The 17,722-nt window shown below is 47.2% G+C and overlaps 1 protein-coding gene across 1 annotated transcript; it reads right to left on the bottom strand.

Annotated features, from left to right (window-relative positions):
* Positions 1-776: 776 nt before the first annotated feature.
* Positions 777-8,622, bottom strand: LOC149366863 (serine/threonine-protein kinase PLK1-like). Its single transcript, XM_089572056.1, has 5 exons — positions 8,529-8,622; positions 6,931-7,244; positions 5,022-5,221; positions 3,901-4,020; positions 777-832 (listed from the first exon to the last, which is right to left on the bottom strand). The coding sequence occupies exons 2-5, from the start codon at positions 7,230-7,232 to the stop codon at positions 777-779; spliced, it is 678 nt and encodes a 225-aa protein (XP_089428182.1). The 5' UTR covers positions 7,233-7,244; positions 8,529-8,622.
* Positions 8,623-17,722: the final 9,100 nt, after the last annotated feature.

The raw sequence follows: 17,722 nt of genomic DNA, 5'->3' as shown, positions 1-17,722 counted from the left end.
TTTGCGCGTGCGGCGCGCCTCCCGATAGAGGTCGAATCTAAGAGCCAGACGACCTTCAGGCTACGCATGGGAGGAGTAGAGCTTTCGCTCTAAAAGGTTGCAGGGCACCTCAGACAGCCCGCTGTACTGCCCATAGAAGGCGCCACCATCTGTTAACCTCCAAGAAATGGCCACGCGGTATAACCGGGTTTGCGCAGCTGGCATGACCGAAGAGCTCTGCCCACCACCATTTTTTTCGCCCTGGAAGACGATGGGCAGTTGTTTTACAAGAGCCGCAATGAATACAAATGGCTCCAGCACACTGAGTACAAAGCTTTATTAAACAGTGTATCGCACAGAAACTAAAATTACATTACAGCCACAGTCTGAATACACACATCAAAACTAAGTCTCTGCAATCCCCCTATGAAGCCCAATCGCAGCCTTGTGAGGGACGACACAGGCATTGTCAAACATACCATGTGGCCATGTGCTGCAATGGCAAAGTACTAATATTAATAGTTCATGTAAGCAATAAAAATAATACCTAAAGTGTTGCAGGAGAGCGAATGTGATTTCTAAAGCTTCTTTTGTAGAATTAAAAGACTGATTAAAATGTCAGTTAAAACAGCGCATTTAGAGATGCGTTAACGGGTCTCTAAAATAATGCGCTATTGTCAATATGTTATAATCATTCAACACACGTGTGCTTATTTGCCACCAAAAATACTATACATTAATGTAGGCGTCGTCACAGCGCTGCAGCAAACCATGCTGCTGAGCAGAGTCCTCTGAGGCTAGTCTGTTGAGAATTCTGTTGGCGGGCTTGAGGCGCTGCCACAGGTTGGGGTAGCTGGAAAGGTAGAAAGAAAAAGGATTAAACGAGCAGCTAGGAAGGGTGACAGATAACACTACGCAATCTCTGCAATGGCATTTACTGGATGCTTAACAGAATTATTCCGAGGGTTGGATTCGGATGATCGCGGAGGATAACTTAGCAAGCTTCGATTTGCTAATGACATCGCTCAAGAGTTATTGCCCAGCTATGATGTTGCTTTCGATGTTTTATGGCACATCGGACACTTGGAGACTATTCTGTTTGTCAGGTCGTGCTTTGGAAATTCACATTGTTTTTATACCCTGTTGTCTTAGCGTAACAAATAGGATAAATATCCTGAGCAGTCAAAAACTATACCTAGGATGTGAAAAGTGAAGAAAAGTGAATACGCGAAAGTCTACTACACAAATCAGGGACGAAAATTGAATTCATGGTTGAGGACCCCTAGCACTCCGATCTAAAAAAATCGATTGAAATGTGCAAAAACTAATGCTCAAAAACATGTGGAAGAAACTACAATAGAAAACGGTGCATATGAAACCGTAGGGGAATACATCTACGCGGTAGTTTTTTTTTTACGTTTCCAGTTATACATTCTAAAAACAATCGGTGGTCAGTTTGTGCGGTCTCTTCAGTTGGGTTGTACAACGCAGCGGACATTCTGCTCGAATAGAGCTCGGCTAAAAGACTATTAACCCCGTAGCGGACTCGGACGAGCCAGACTCGTCATAAGCCGACTCATTTCGGGCTCATGACGAGCCCAGCTTACGGCGTGTTCTTTTTTTTTTTTTGGTACTCTGTGTGCGAGTAGCGCTCGTCCAAAACACTTTTTGGTTAGCCGATAAATGGCGGCACGAGCACTAATTAACCATTTTGATTGGCAACGTAATCAACTTTTCTTCGTGTTAAGAACAAGGTTATATTTCTAAATGAAAGTCCGTCAACATAAAAGGCGAGTCCAGTTTCTTGTAATTTTTGGAATCGACAATGTGCTTAGAAATATCGGACGACATAAATGCGCTTCCTAACCTCGTTCGCTTGCCTTCCCCGTATAGCATAAATCCGAAATGGTACCATTTCTAGAATGCACGCGCGAGAGATTCGTGAGGAATATAAAACTCTTCGCCGACTGTCTCGGAAATGTACTTCTTCGAAAAAAATGATTGAATTCCAGTATAAAATAAGACATAATAAAGTTTCGAGGAATACCTGTGCTTCGCCATGAGCAGTGCATTAATTGGTCTTTTTTCTTTTTCCCTTCACTCCCACCAAAATGGTGTCGCCGAAGCCGAGGTTCAATCCCGCTAGCCGAAGTTCAAAAACCGTGCGGCAGGGAAGGCGAGCCATCGCAGTGGGCGGAGGAGACAAAGGTTGGCAGTGGCTTGGCTCTTCTATGTCAGGATATACGTAGCGAAAGCCGAGGTGAGCACAACGACGAGGCAAGCGTTGTGACGTCATACAAAACGGCTGCAGCAGCTCCGCGGCGAGGCGCGCGGTGTAACGTCATGTCATAGGACGCGGCTAGCGCGCGGCGTCCGCCAGCTGCGGCTGTTGCTAGGGAACGGCTCAAGAACGGTCTCTGCGCCTCCTTGGAGCAATGCCACAGTGAAATCGCAAGTTCATGGCCAATGTAGCTTTCGGTACCAAAGCACTCACGCGAAACAGCGTGCGTAACATGCGCAGACTTGAGGCGGACAATAAAAAAGGGGGCCAAAAAAGGGGGCTTACGATATATTAAAATAACGCCACCAGTGAATAATTAACCATGAATGGGCAAAAGGAAAAGACCATTTTTTTTTTTTGCCACAGAGGAATTCCAGTTCGTTCCCAGAAAACCCAGCAGGGACGTAGTCAGGAATGGTATTTCTGTGTCAGAACACACCCCAAAATTTTCTCAACGCTGCATCCTCCTCCCCCCCCCCCCCCCCTTTCAGCCTTTTTCACCCATGCTGTTTACACACCGTGTCGATATATGTAAAGACGAAAATAAGAGTGTCTTTTTGCTGGTAAAAATGATTCCTGTTCTAAAAACCAGGTGGCGCCACTGCTACCGAGGCTGGACTAGGGTCCCTAGCTGGACAAACGCTGTATCTTTCGGCATACAGTACCACCTACACAGCACCTCACATTTGTGAATAATAGCCGACAGGTGAAATATCTCTTGTTTATTTTTTTGTTCTTCAACGGCTCATTTTGAAGGCTGAAGAGAGAACAGACTTGCAAGGAAACTTGTGCGCTGTACTTGAAATTTCACTAAAAAGGCGACAGCCGTGAGGTTCCGGTTTCCACGTCTACTACGTTTTATTAACCCACACCTGTGAGACGCTGCCAGCAGTCTGAAACGGGCAACTCGAAGGAGGAGCAATATGTATTGCAATGAATCTTACACTGCAGCTTTTTCTTTCTGCCCACATCAACCTCATCAGTTTGGCATATGGACGATTTCAAACAGCAACACTGCGTTTTCAACGTCAACAGTATTAGCCATACTTTGGCATCATCTCTCTTGCTAAACAAAACTCTCTGCCTTGAACTATATAGGTCCCCTGAAAATATTTAAGCTCCTTCGTCGCTTCCCGTAGTTATGTAAGCCTTTCAACTTGCGGAGAATAGCCTTATTCTATGCCAGAAGTGTTTTTGCGGTCATCGCCACGTCACAGGAGCCGCACCATCGCCATGCAAATAAAGTTCCCTTTATAGTTTCCTTTTATAGCAGTACCGGGAACCCACATGCCATAATTGCACGTGCGCAGATCGCCTTGCCAGCGCCAGATGGCGCCACGCACCCGGCAACTGCGCGCACGCCTGCTGCATCGCGGCCAATCAGCGTGTGTGCACTGGTGGTGGGCGGGTTCTCGCTATCGATACTGCGGTAACAGAGCGGTAACATGGTACACAGTATGCTAAATGTGTCTATTTAAGCAACTCCACTCTTTTGAAGACGACTTGTTGCGCCAAAGTAAGAGACCGCGAGTAATTTGACGCATTCGTATGCTCATAATTGTCCAGAACGAACACTTAGACTAACTCATACCATACTTTCTCCTAAAGACCTCATTCAAGCGGAGAGAATGGGCACTCACCACGACTTTCGTTTTTCTCCCAGAGGGGTTTCCGGTCTGTTGCGTTTAGGTCGGTGTTTAATTCATTTAAGTCTTGCCTTGTGGTGAGACAGGATGCTGGCAGGCATGCAGGAAGTAGCCCTGTAAGGTGTACAAGAAAATTTAAGTATTCAACGTCTGTGCAAAACAAGCAGTACAATTGGAACATGCTGAGGTCATTAGCATTTCTGGAAAGCAGTCGAAAACCCTTTGGTGACTCGTAAACCTCAATAATGGAATGTAGAGGAAAGGTGCGAGGAGAAACAAAAACTTGAGAATGAGTAATCAGTTGCAGCTGTAAGAATCAACCGCGTTTGTAGAGTATTGTTCGACGCAACCGAAGAACAAAAATAAAAGGCGAGAACAGGTTGGGGGGGGGGGGGGGGGGTTCCTTATGTACTTCGACACGCTTCCCTGACATCGCGGCGGACCTCCATTAAGCTGTAATTGTGGAAACCGGCTGTAGGATGACCGAAAGTTTCGTTTTTGCTCGAAGTAGTGCGATCAGAGACTTATTTCCGAATTATTGGAAACTGACTTGCACGACAGTAAAGAAGGATGAGTGCGTAAAGTTGCACTTATACGTATTATCACGTGGCAGCGGCGACAACACGCACGGAGTTGCGGCACGAACACAGAAAAAAAAAATCGAGGCTTTTTTAACTACATTCTTAAAGAAGAAAATGCGATAGTATTTAGGTTGCCTCCTGCGGTGTCTACAATCAGTGTCTAATGTTGTTCTTGCGGTCTTCCCGAGAAAATTGCAGTTGAAATCGTTTCCGTTGGTCTTACTTACATGGTGTGCATAAGCCATCACTGTCTAGAATGTTTGAGTACCTTCTATTGGATTGTCACAATATTACTCTAATCGAACCAACTAATTCTCCTAATTCATTTCCGGAGGTGGGCCTATTTTTAAAAAATTGGGGGAGGGGGTCCTATAGATTTTGGAGGTGGGCCACTACCAGTCTAAGGTCACATCTCACATACAAAAAATAAATGGTTTGTGCGCGTGCGATAAACGTGAAAAAAAAAACATAAAACGAACCATGCAGCCAGTGGAGTGCAATGATGCATATCAGTAATGCAGGGATGAGTCCTACCCCTGGTCATGAAATCATGGTGCATGATGGCCTCGACGTTTGGGCGCTTTGCTGGCTCTCGCTGCAGCATCCACTGGATTAGGGCCCTTGCTTCAGAAGACACACTCGAGGGGACCTGGTATTCGTTCTTCTTGATTCGGGCGAAGGTCTCCTTCTTCGACGACGTCTTGAACGGGGGATGGCCCAACAGCAGCTTGTACCTGAGGAGAACCATTTCAAGCCTCTCAATGTTCGCGGGGACACCACACCGGCTGTGGCGGCTACCATGTGAGCGCTGTACAGTTAGGAGTGTTCTCACAGTCATGGTAGGAGAACGTTATCGAATAATAGATACCTTTAGCATAGCGTGTTACCGTTACCGGAATACCGGGAGCCAGCCCGCAGCCAATGCGCGTGCGCAAATCGTCTTGACGGCCCCAGATGGCGCCACAGACTCGGCAGCTGCGCGCGCACCTGCAGCATCGGGACCAATCAGCGCATGCTCACCGGCGGTAGGCGGCTCCCGGCACTCCGGTAACGGTAACACGGTACACGGTATGCTAGAGGTGTGTAATAGCCACAAATTGTTAACATAGGTGCGGGCAAACGACACCATTTACGCACGGACGTATCCGGCTTCGAACATGATGCGGATGAGCTGTTTACTTTAGCTTAGAAAGCGACATTGTATCGATCGTATTCGCTTTGCAGCAACCCAAACCTCCTCGCCCGAGATATAGTATACCCGGCTGCATGCCCGAGAATCAAGGCAGAAGTATTTGAAACGCGTTTTTTCACCCTAATAACGTCTATTGCTGTCTGGGGGGTCGGGGTCTGCTAATGCCGACGTCAAAGGCGCCACAGCTGAAGGACTTTAAACAGTAAGCATCTTAGAGTTTTAGCAGGACAAAAGACACGTTTCCAATTTTTGTGTACCGTGCCGTTTGTACTCTTTTGGAGAATTACAATAATGAGCGTCCAATTAACTGAGACATGGATTTCATTGCAACTACAAAATTAAAGCACTAGACGGTTTCAAATAGTATCAGTAAAAAAACAATCAGATATGCGCAAGTATTTTTTTTCCCAACAGCAGCGCCACTGTCAGCTTAGTGTCATTTTAAAGTCGTGGTGATGCAGTACAGTTCAACTGTGCAGAAATCGGAGACCAGTTGCAAGAAGACAAAGTTATGGCGCCTTACGTTTCCTCGAATTAAATTAACCGTTCATGAGGTGCTTAGTTAATTTGTAAATTTAAAATTTATTTCAGGTGACGCAGCCAGACTGCCAGGACAGCGACGAAGTTTGAACACTCCCCGGCTCCACCGTGAACCCTGGCTCGACTTGCTCAGTGAATTAGAAATATAAATAAATGTTGAGGCCACGACTACTTTCTTCGTTATTGTCACCAGTTAGGCGAGAATGTCCATTTTATATGTTAATTTACTACAGTAGACTATCCCTTTATTATTTATTTATTTCCAAATACTGTTAGGCCTTGAGGGCTGTTACAGGGTGGGAATGGTACAGTCAGTCAGTACAGCACAGTTCCAGCTCTTTTACAAAAGTTTCAAGTGAACAAGTTTTGTTGAATACGTGTCCGTCAAGGTTATTCCATTCTATAATTGTTTTAGGCAGAAACGAAAACTTATACACATCAACTCTCGGCATGTATGACATAACTGCGAAGAGATGGTTAGTACGCGATGACAGTCTTCCGGGTGGTCGCAAGTACAAGCTGGAATCCAATTAAAGTAAAATAAATTAATTAAAATTTTAATAATCATTAATTGATTAATAAATAATTGATTAATTACATTAAATTAAAGTTCCGGACTGGTATAACTCCATGGCAGACATCGAGCTGTTCTTTTAAGCACTAAAGTTGTAGCCGGTTGCAAACATTTCAGCGCTTTCAGGCAAGACTCACATGATGCACCCGACGGACCAGATATCGGCTTCGTAGCTGTAGCCCTTCTTGGTCAAGATCTCTGGGGCGACGTAGTTGGCTGTGCCGCAGGTCGTCTTCTTGAGTTCCCCCTCGTAGTGGACGCGGGTGGCGATCCCGAAGTCGGCCACCTTGAGTTGCAGGTCCTCGGTGAGGAGCAGGTTTCCGAGCTTCAGGTCTCCGTGGATGACCCGCTCCTGTACCAGGTACTCGCAGGCGAGGAGGAGCTGACGCAGAAAGTACCGCACCTCGGCTTCGGTCAGCGTGTTGCGGCAACGGAGCATCTTCGCCAGAGACTGAAAAAATAAATTCGCTAATTAATCTTGGGGACGACCCGTGAAGCTAAGACATACTGAAGGAGAAGGCGAAGAGTCTAGATTTCTCTTCCGTTTTTAGCTGGGGCACGCGACTACAGGAAACTTGTTCAAATCACGCCCATCTTCAGGAACCTCGATTCAAAAGTACAGAATACACTGGCCACAAGAGGGCACCACAGTATTAATTTGCAGTTTCCGAAACAATGGGTGCAGTTTTCCGCTGCATCAGTCCATGAGGTAGCGCTGAAATTCAGCTCGGCGGCTAGCACTACCTGAGCGATAGAAGCCAACGAATTTGGTCGAGTGGGGCGATCCGCAATGGGCCCATTCTGATCTTTAAAACCGCTTCGCTTTCATCTGCAGCTCGACTGCTGTCATCTGCAGCTCGACTGCTAAAGTGTTACAAAAGCAGGTAATGATGTCACGCCCTTAATAAAATGGTCTATAGACTTCTTATTGACTTCGTATAGATATTACATTTTGTCTATTCATAGTCTATAGACTGTCTTTAGACAAAAGTCGACTAGACGTGTATGGCCATAAGTATATATAGATTGTCTATAGACTGTCTATGGCATTTGTATTGCGTATAGACTTCTCTATGATTTGTCTATAGACAGTTTATAGACTTTATGGATACTCTATAAACTGTCTAAAATTTTTTTTGTAAGGGCGGTCCCCCATTTATCGCCTATATACCCCGGACTTCGCAAATACTGCCCGCCTTGGTGGGACTGATACAGTAGCTTGACTAAACTATATCAGGCCTGCGATCTGTACACGTTATCGCGCAAGGGGCAGGCATGAAGATGAATGATTTCTTCTAATGCTCGCTAAATTACTGAAGCCTGCCTCATCGTTCGGCAGCCTTCTGACAAAGCGAGATTTGGGGAAAATCGTATGCGGAGTTCTCGGACTCACCCGAGCCATTTCCTCCACTGGTGGATGAATTCCTACAAAAACAACCGCCAGTGGACACAACGGCCTCGCTTAAAGTCTGGGGATAGGAAAACTATTACTTCAAATGATACCGACAGCTACGGCGTCTTGCAATGTTCGCATAGTGCCGACTGACCGCTGCTGCCATATGCGTCCTGCATTGTCTCGCCTGGCGCGCCAGCCGTCTACATCGCACATTCCATAATCATAGGCTCCGCTTCACTGTTCCGCGCACGAAAAATGGTGAAACAGTAAAATTCAAACAGGATCCAACCCTGTAGACCATTCGATGGAGCGAGGGAGGTGTGGAAAATGTTAACGCACCTGTCTTGCGCACAGCTCCAAGATGACGTACACGTTGTGATCGTCCTCAAAGTGGTTGTGGAAACCAACCACGTGTTTGTGACGCAGGCTTTTGTGGATGTTGATTTCCTCTTCCATCTGTGCGTTACAATTTGATTAGAGACATCGCAACGGTTGCATTAAGCGGGAACAAAAGAACGAATGCGTTAGAAGAAGCTGAATCTAAGCACGATTACTGAAGTCGTACTCTTGAATTTTAAAACCCATCATGATGGCTGACAAAGGTATTTCGTTACTTTCAAAATATGGCTGTGCATCCACTTCGTTTACAAGATTCAAGTATAATTTTCGCACCCTCCGTTTGACCGTCTTCTGCAGATAAAGCGCCGCAAGAAAATCCCTCAAACAATAACAGGGTATTCAGTTTAAGCTGGGCTGCAGATACAGCCTAACGGGTTCAAATGACAATGGCGTAACTTTCGCAGTTTCTCGTGCGGATCTTTGAGGCTGAACATCGCAATTAACTTTCAAATGTTAATCACGGAGTCTTTTTTGTTTGTTTCGATGTCACGGATTCAATTCCAGTGGTGGAAAAAAAATCTTAAAACCAGTTTTCTGGGAAACGAAATCTACAAGCATTAGCTTAGCAAGAAAAAAAACAAAAGAAGAAATTTTTTACCTACAACAAAAGTTCGAAGATGTTAGCTTCATTTTCCCCACGAAAATGTTTACAGCCGAGAAGGCAGATAAAGGAGGTAGCCCAAGTCAGGAACCTACTTTTTGCGTCAGGCCCTCCTTCTCAAGGAGATGGCTCTTGGAGACGATCTTGGCTGCGTAGACCACGTTGGTCTGTTTGTCCACGAACTCGTAGCATCGCGCATGTCCACCCTGAAAACAAAAATGGAAACCTTTAGAGCGAAAGTTCTGCTGCTCCCGTTCTTCAAGGCCATGTCAGTATGCAAAACGACCTTGGGAAGCAGTGGAGCGCATATCTTAAAAATTAAGAATAATACAATGAAAAATTGAAATAAAAACAACTATAGGATTAAATAAAGATAAAACCAAAAACCTAATAAAAGTAAGGAATTTCAGAAATAAATATATAAATTATTGCCGAAAGAAATGTGTAAAGAATTACACAAAGAATAGCATCCGCTCTGCATTAAGGGCAGGCATAATTGCGACCAACCTGCGTCAGTTTTTTGTATGGGCATCCAAATGACGGGTAAATGCAACCGCACTGCGAGAGTGAAACATTTCTTCGCCACACAGACAACGAAATTTCCCGAGGTGATGTAGACTTCATAATAGCAATTATTCATGAGCATCCACACAAGAGCTGCCTTACGGCTACTAAAGAATGCTACAAAGCTTTCACAAAAAATTCGCTGCTGAAGATAACTTCGTGCTTCCCTGCGGTTCGAACGTAGGGCCAGCACCTCTCCATAAGACGGCTAGCAGAGATGGTAGAGAGAGGCGATGCTGCTCCGGGGAAAGGAAATTTTGTTACACAAATAGCGGAACAGCGATGGCGTAGAGGTAGGGCATCCGCCTCGCATCCGAGAGGTCCGGATTTTGAATGCCGGTGCCGCGCAGTTCTCGACGAAAAAAAAAAATTGAATGGACTCTTAGGCTTCGTCTTAAGGGTACAACGCGACAGCGATAATGGCTATTTGCTACTTAGTACCTTTAATTACGCACTCATTAACATACAATAGTTGAATAGAATGAACTGCCATCAACAATTGTGACGAAATTAAACATATCTAAATTTGAAGAAGTCATCTGCCCAGTGGTGTAATGACTCCAACACTGCTTCCTACTGTACTTTTTGCCCTGCTGCAGAGATTATATACCTTGATGCATGCCTTGTCTATAATCGTATCATAATCACAATGTAATAAGTATATTTCGGTATTCACCTCCCCCTCAATGTAAAACCCTCGTTGGAGGGCCTTTCGAGGTATTTGGAATAAATAAATACGCACACTAGACACCACAAACCGCAGAGTCTCCTTTAAGTCGAACGAATGTGACTAAGCAGTATAGGAGTAGCGCATCTGCACCGCAAACGTAGGGTCATGGGTTCGATTCGCTACTAATGAAAGTAAACCTTGGTTTTGAGGAAGGGAATTGGCGCAGTGTCTGTTACGTACCTCGGTGGACACCCGAACCACGCCCTAAGGAAGGGATAAAGGAAGAAGTTAAAGAGGTGCCGTAGTGGGGGTCTCCGGCGACAATTTCGATCACCTGGGGATCTTTAACGTCCACTGACAACGCAGAGCACACGGGTGCCTTTGCGTTTCGCCTCCACCGAAACGTGGCCGCCTCGGTCGGATTCGAAGCCGGGTACTCGCCAGGCTAGGGCGGAAGCCTTAGCGCGCCACTATGGCAACAAGCAAGGTGTCTACTACGTAGATGTAGCCGGGCCGACCCACGGGGGGGTTGTACACTGACGCGGTCATACATCAAGAAATACAGGTGGATGGTCTCTCCTTTCAAGCCCCAGGCACAACACAAGCTGAAGAGGTTGCTATCGCCCTAGCTGCTTCTGATACCAAATCAAAACACATCATAACAGATTCGCGTTCGGCGTGTAAAAATTATGAGGCTGGCTGGATAACTCCACTAGCTGAACGAATACTAAGGAACTGCAGCCGAGACACCGATCCTACTCCCCGCTGCATAGTTTGGACTCCGGGCCATCAGGGCCTAGCAGGAAACGAAGCTGCAGACGCGGCGGCCCGAGCACTAATTCACCGGGCGTTCCCATTGGCTCCTGAGCACCTGAAACCTGAAGGTGGCTCTTTACTCTCGTTCAAAGACATAACATCTTATTATAAGGATAGGCACCGCGTGTACCCAGCCCCTGCAAAGGGACTGGGGAAAGCAAACGAACGCGTTCTACTTACACTATTCACTAATACAATGCTGTGCCCGGCAGTATTAAAACACTTCGATCCCGCGTTCACTGGCAGGTGCAAACACTGTGGCGAGGTGGCTGACACCTACCACATGGTTTGGGCTTGCCAGCGCAACTCAGCTCTCTACCCCCACCCCAACCCTACCAGAGAGGAATGGGAGGCGGCCCTGCTTGGCTGCTCGGACCTTCAGGCCCAAAAGGCTTTGGTCGAGAGGGCTAAGCTTGCGGCTTCGACCAATGGGGTCCCGGAATAGGGACTCCACCCATTGCGGGGCTCTTTCAGAAAGCCTCACCTCTTTTATTAAATAAACGGTTTTCATCATCATCATCACTCTGGCTCGGTAGAACAACGTTATTCTGGGGTGTCTGCTTAACGCCGCGCATATCTCACAACGGCGTCCAAGCGCGACCGAAGAGAGCAAAGCGCGCCCAACATGAGCCAGAATAAACGGAACGCGCGGGCGCATAAAACACTTTCTATCGAGCGCAAGTGGTGCAAACACACGCAGGTCAGCAGGGAAGTTTGTCTCCCTGCCCGTGGCCTGCCCGATCAAATGCGAGCAGTCGCTAGGATAGGGCGTTGTTCACTGGCGTCGCGCGCATCGAGGCACCCTAGCGTCCGCAGCGCCCTCTGGCATGCGTTGTGTCCCCTATGGAGGCGAAATGCTAGATGCCCTTTGTGTGATGTCAGTGCAGGTTAAAGAACCCCAGGTGGTCGAAATTTCCGGAGCCCTCCACTACGGCGTCCCTCATAGCCTGTTACAATTGTGCAGAATGAAGGCACTGAGCACACGCCCATTTATGACAGTAGAAAAAAAAACTAGCAGATTAAGTAGAGCAATGCGTATTACCGCGTATTTAACAATCTGAATTCACTGGCTTGCTAGGAGAGTGATGTGCTGACGCACGTGCCATTTCTTCACTTAAAAAAAAAAAAGCTCACAATGCGGGAGATAATCTGCCTCGACTTCTACTTAGAATTTTGATTCGCTGAAGTCGCAGCTCACAGTTGTGATAGTGTTAATGTTTACACAGTTCTAAGAAGAACATATTAGCTCGCGAATTGTCAGAGTGTTTTTTTATCAAGGAAAGAGGCGACGCGCGCAAGAGCACCAGATCAGACTTCATTCGAGCCAATGAAATCATATTCTAAAGCACTCGATAATATGCAGTCTTCGCTCCTTAATCTGCTAAGTTTTCTTGTTTTTTTTCCTACCGTTATGAATGCGCATGCCCTGAGTATCTTCATTATGTGTGAAATGTAACATGTGTCTACTTCATTAAAAATAGTTTGAGTACTGCGCCCGTCCTGCGAAGTTCTTTGCGTCCTCGTCATAAAATGTAGCGCTGGCTAACTTTCTCAAAAAAACACTTCATACCCAACTAGACCAGCAACGTGTTTTTGCCAAGCACGCCTGCAGTATTACTGTTGTGTATGCGCCTCCCTACCGATGCTTGTTCATGCATACCAATGCATCGCAACGTTTCTGGCCTTGTTCACCAGGGCAAAACGAAAAACGACACTCTTCTATCGCAGCATTAGTTCGCTCTCTTGGGGTAGTATTCTTAAACCCCTTTGCTTTGTCCTCAAGAATATTGGCAGAGGTCTGTGGTCCCGCGAGGTCGAAATCACCCCGGAGCCTTTCAATCCTTTCAAGCCCTTCCTAGACGGAGCGTGTGAGTTGAGGTGGTCCCTTAGTGCAAAACTATTATAAACACTGCACGACTGTTTTGCGCACGTTTCCACAGCAGTCGAAATCACTAATGCCGCTGCTTTAAACCACCAGCAGTCAGGATTTCTGAGGAAGCAGCAACGGTCTTCTAGGCCCCATTGGTTGTTTTTTTTTCAGGAAAGTAAATGGCGCAATATCTGTCTCACATATCTCGGCGGACACCTGAACCGCGCCGTAAGGGAAGGCAGGAAGGTGGGAGTGAAAGCAGGAAGAGAGAAAGAGGTGCCATAGTGGAGGTCTCCGGAATAATTTCGGCCACCTGGGGTTCTTTAACGTGCACTGACATCGCACAGCACACGGGCGCCTTCTCCGTTCCGCCTCCATCGAAACGTGGTCTCGGCGGTAGGGTTCGAACCCGGGTACGCCAGCTCGGTAGAAGAGCGCTTTAACCACAGAGCCACCGTGGAGGACCCCATTCACAGCTTCTGCGTATTCGCTACACAGCTCAAAGTATCGTTTCTACAAAAGGTGACCAGGCAACGGGGTTGGTTTCTCAGCCGTATAGTGGGGGAGAGGTTTTGTCACTTAATCGCCCCCTGAGTGTTCCCTACGCATGCACAGCTATAGCGACGGAGTTAGGCGCGCTGTCTGCTTATCTGAGCGCCGCTGCTCCCAAGCCGTGCTTGAGAACTACCTCCAAATTTGCGGCCGTGGTACGGCTAGAGCGCTTAAAGCACTGCGCCTCGCCATGGTGGGCGCCGTGTGAACGGCACCTGAAGAAATTCACAGAAGACATTTGTTCGATTCAAAGAAGCAAGGAAACGTGTGGACCCCATATGCACTATCTCGCGAGGCGTTTGTGCACCTTCAACGGGACCTCGCCTCCAACGGCATGTTTTAGAGCGCAGCTCTTTGGCGTCCGTTCCTGGGTTTCGCGTCGTCGTCGGCGTCGGCCCCGTAACCAGCTCCGCCCCCCTTTCATCCGCAGCTGGGGTTGACTCACTATCGGCGTCAGTGGCATCAGTCAGTCGCTGCTATCTCTTCCCTCCTCCCTTTATCGTGTTGTCCGCTTGCTGCGCGCGCTTCTGCCCCCATCGTTTGCCGCTGGGTGTACACGCCGCCCCCCTCCCCCCTCTTCCTGCGAGTCTCCGGTTGTCAAAGCGCCGGCTCGAACTTAATTCCTTTCTTCGCTCCTCCTCCAATGCAACCCCTGTGCGGTGGCAATCAGAGAGCCAGATCGGTGGCGGCGGATCTGTATATGTGCACCGCCCGAGCCGAAATTGCCGCTGCCGTTCGCCACTGCGAAATTATCTGCCAGTTCTTTCTGAGCCATGAGCGAGACGACCGATGGAAGTCCTCAGTCTGCTAAAAAAAAAAAATTCTGTGATAGCACATACATGTGTTGCTCGATTTCTTTGCCTCAATCTATCGAAAAGGTGAAACAGCTTATTTGCTGCGCTCAAATTTCGCATTAGGAAGTAACGTAATCGTCGGTAATTTTTTTTCAGAACTAAGTACTCTTGCAGTTGAAGCTGTTCGTGCATGAGAATTACCACGGCTGCATATTTGCCTGATCACATTGTAGTTGGGTCATTGAGTCAGTTCATAAAACACACACTAAGTACACAGAGTGCACCGTGATCAGCTTTGGAGGTATCAAGTGACTGAAGCAAGGACACTATCGTGTTGAGAAGAAATGTCAGCTTGCAGCGCGTGACCACCGGCACAATAGACGTATCCTCTAGCTGCTAGCAAAACACGGTGCGGGGATAGTTGGTTATTGCCATTTTTACTTCAAATGTAGTCCGGCTCTACACTCACTTTAAGACGAGGACAGAAAACTCCACAGGATGGGCGCTGTACTCTAACTACTTTTATTGAGCATACACACTTATAAAAAAATGAATCTGAGCGCATTCATGACGGCAAAAAAAAAAAGCCACGTAGGTTAAGGACAGCAGACTCCATATTATCGCCTAACTAACAATCTGAATTCGCTGGCAAGCAGGGAGACTGATGTGGTGCTGACGCACATGTCACCTATTTCCTCGATAAAAAAAAAAACGCTTGGCAATTCGAGATCTAATCTGTCCTTACTTCGAACTAGGATTCTGGGCCCCTCAAGTCGTTGTTCACAGTTATGATAGTTTTCATCTTTACAAAAATTCTATGCAGAGATAAGGACAGATTACCTCGCGAGTTGTCAGAAGCGCTTTTATCAAGGAAAGAGGCGACACGTGCGTCAGCACCACATCAGTCTCCCTGCGAGCCTGTAGCCGCGTTTGCATGAACGAGACAAAAGTCGACACCAGCCCACTTGGAGGAAAAGCGCAAAAACGTCGAGGGAGAGTCACGCATTTCCTTTTTTTCAAAATCTGCTATTTTCCTCAAAAAGCGGTCTGGAGTCGATTTCTGTCGCAATCATGCAACTGCGGCTAGTGATTTATATTGTTAAATTAGCGATATGCAGTGTGCTTTTTTTAATTACTACGTTTTTTTACCAGCTGTCATAATTGCTCACACGCTCAGTACACTCATGAAATTTATGAACGTGAACACGGCAGCGCGTGGCAGATAGCCTCGAACCCTACTCATGGCGACACGCGGCGGCCGCTTTCATAAACAAAGCAGAAATGGAGGTGTGACCTCCGGCTTGCTGGGAGCAGGCAAGGCGGCATAACCCTTTCCACTACGCTCCTAAAAGCAGCCGCCTCGTATCGCCACAAGTAGGGCTCGAGGCAACTTGTCATGCGCTCCCATGTTCACGCTCATTAATTTCGTGACTGTATCTTCATTGTTTAGAAAGTAACAAGTGTCTACTCGAATAAAAGTTCCAGTACAATGCCCGTCACATCAAGATCTTTATGGGTCCTCTTCTTAAAGTGTAACGCTGGATTGCTTTTCGAGTAGAAAAAAAGCTGAGCCCGAGGTTCCTAACGCTGCTTTGCCGATTAGCTTAGCGACATACAAAGCATATCTAAATTAAACACAAATCATCCGCTAGCACACGGATGCACTTTGAGTTCCACCTATTCGGAACGCGGCCGCTAAGAACTAATATGTGCGACACAGGTGTTCGCACTGCACTAACCGCGCTTACGAGGTACACAAAAAGTACCCATTATTATTCTCCAAAGTTCCTGCCCTGAATGTCAGGGTGCTGGACAGGTACCAGGAAGTGCATCTTCCTTCGCGAAGAACAGCAAATGAAACACAGCAAATGTGCACACCGAAGAGTGAGGAGAACTGTACGTAGACTGTAGCCCCTGCTTTTGAGTTTGCAAAGCCATCAATGCGATCCGGATACGATGACAAAGTTAATGCCGCTGTGAAGCAGATGACTCCCCTTTCCCGGAGCAGCTGAAGTAGAATTGTTAAGCACTTGAACTTGAACTTGTAACTTGAACTTGTACCGCACGCTAGTACCAAGAACAGCTTCGGGGTCGCGGATTCATGGGAAACAGACAACACGCCTAGTCGCATCTCCGTTGTCATAGCAACGCTGCGCATGCGCAGAAAGTACTGGGCGTGAAGTCTTATTGCATCCAACAAGTCAAGGAGGCCTCGGAAGTTAAGACAAAAGTTGTCCGTAATGCACACAGGTTTAAAGCTTAGGGGGAGCCAAAGCGATCTGCTACGCTGCAAAGAAACCAAGTTGCTTGGTTGCTTTTAGAACAGACGGTACAATATTCTACTACCATGTATGAGCGCTCAAGCATGCTTTGCTTTCCATCCAGAGTACGTAGAAGCGACAGCAATTAAATTTCTAGTTTCTTTCACACGGGTTTGTTAAATTCAGGCTATGAAAGGTTAGCGCAAGTTCTGCGATATAGAACGCATCGGGCCTTTCGTTTAAGGACACATACCTTGCCGAGAAACTTGCCAAGGGTGTACTCTGTCTGGGATTTCGCGTCGATAACAACCTCTGGCAGTTCTTTGCTGGTCGCTGAAGAGGTAGTCGAGGTCTCGCCGGCAGGAGACATCACGAACAAATGAACCCGCGGCCGCTACTACGCGTCTACAACTGCTGCAACACGCAGCACAAACGGCAAAGGCGCTACCGAACGGTGGGCGACGACTTTGGAACGTTAATTCCTGGTGCCACATGGGTAAAATGAAGACAGGGTATCGGTTGCCCTCATCCGGCTCGGAAATATCCGCTGTGTCACCATCTACTGCGAGTGCCTTTTCCCTCCCGCCAGCAAGCCTGGCTGGGTCGCGTCCGACAACTATTTTTATCCCCTTATCGCCCAGCTTCGGTGAGTCACGGGTACACCTTCAGGGGAAATTCTTCCCTTCCCCATCTTCTTTCAGGGATAAGGGGCTTCCGGACCGGTTTCCAGGAAGTCATCAATGCTGCTGTTTTGTCCATTGGCTTGTAGCTGTTGGCGGACATGTCATAACTTCACTAAAACGCGCTCCCAGTTGCCACGGCTGACAGTTCATGGGCTTCACGATAAAACATAATGCGTGATAAAAGATAGTAACACCAGCAGGCTGTACCATCTCGGTCAGTCACATTGTTTTTTCCTTTTCACCCATGATTCACTATTTTCCTGGGCTTCGTTTTCAAGATCGAAGCGGAGACGTGCTGTATGTCGTATCGGACAGATTGTGTT

Source organism: Amblyomma mixtum, chromosome 1 (assembly GCF_055824585.1).
Source record: "Amblyomma mixtum isolate Tamu chromosome 1, ASM5582458v1, whole genome shotgun sequence".
Classification (NCBI taxonomy): domain Eukaryota; kingdom Metazoa; phylum Arthropoda; class Arachnida; order Ixodida; family Ixodidae; genus Amblyomma; species Amblyomma mixtum.
Note: the sequence above shows the minus strand (reverse complement) of the source record. Positions and strands in the feature narration are given on the sequence as shown.

Bases quoted from the DNA above. Each gene is read 5' to 3' on its own strand.
- LOC149366863 (XM_089572056.1), bottom strand. From the start codon at position 7,232: ATGCTCCGTTGCCGCAACACGCTGACCGAAGCCGAGGTGCGGTACTTT. The intron at 4,021-5,021 runs GTAGGACTCATC...TACACCTTACAG, and splicing joins CCATGATTTCATGACCAGGG to GGCTACTTCCTGCATGCCTG. The intron at 833-3,900 runs GTGAGTGCCCAT...CTACCTTTCCAG, and splicing joins GGAGAAAAACGAAAGTCGTG to CTACCCCAACCTGTGGCAGC.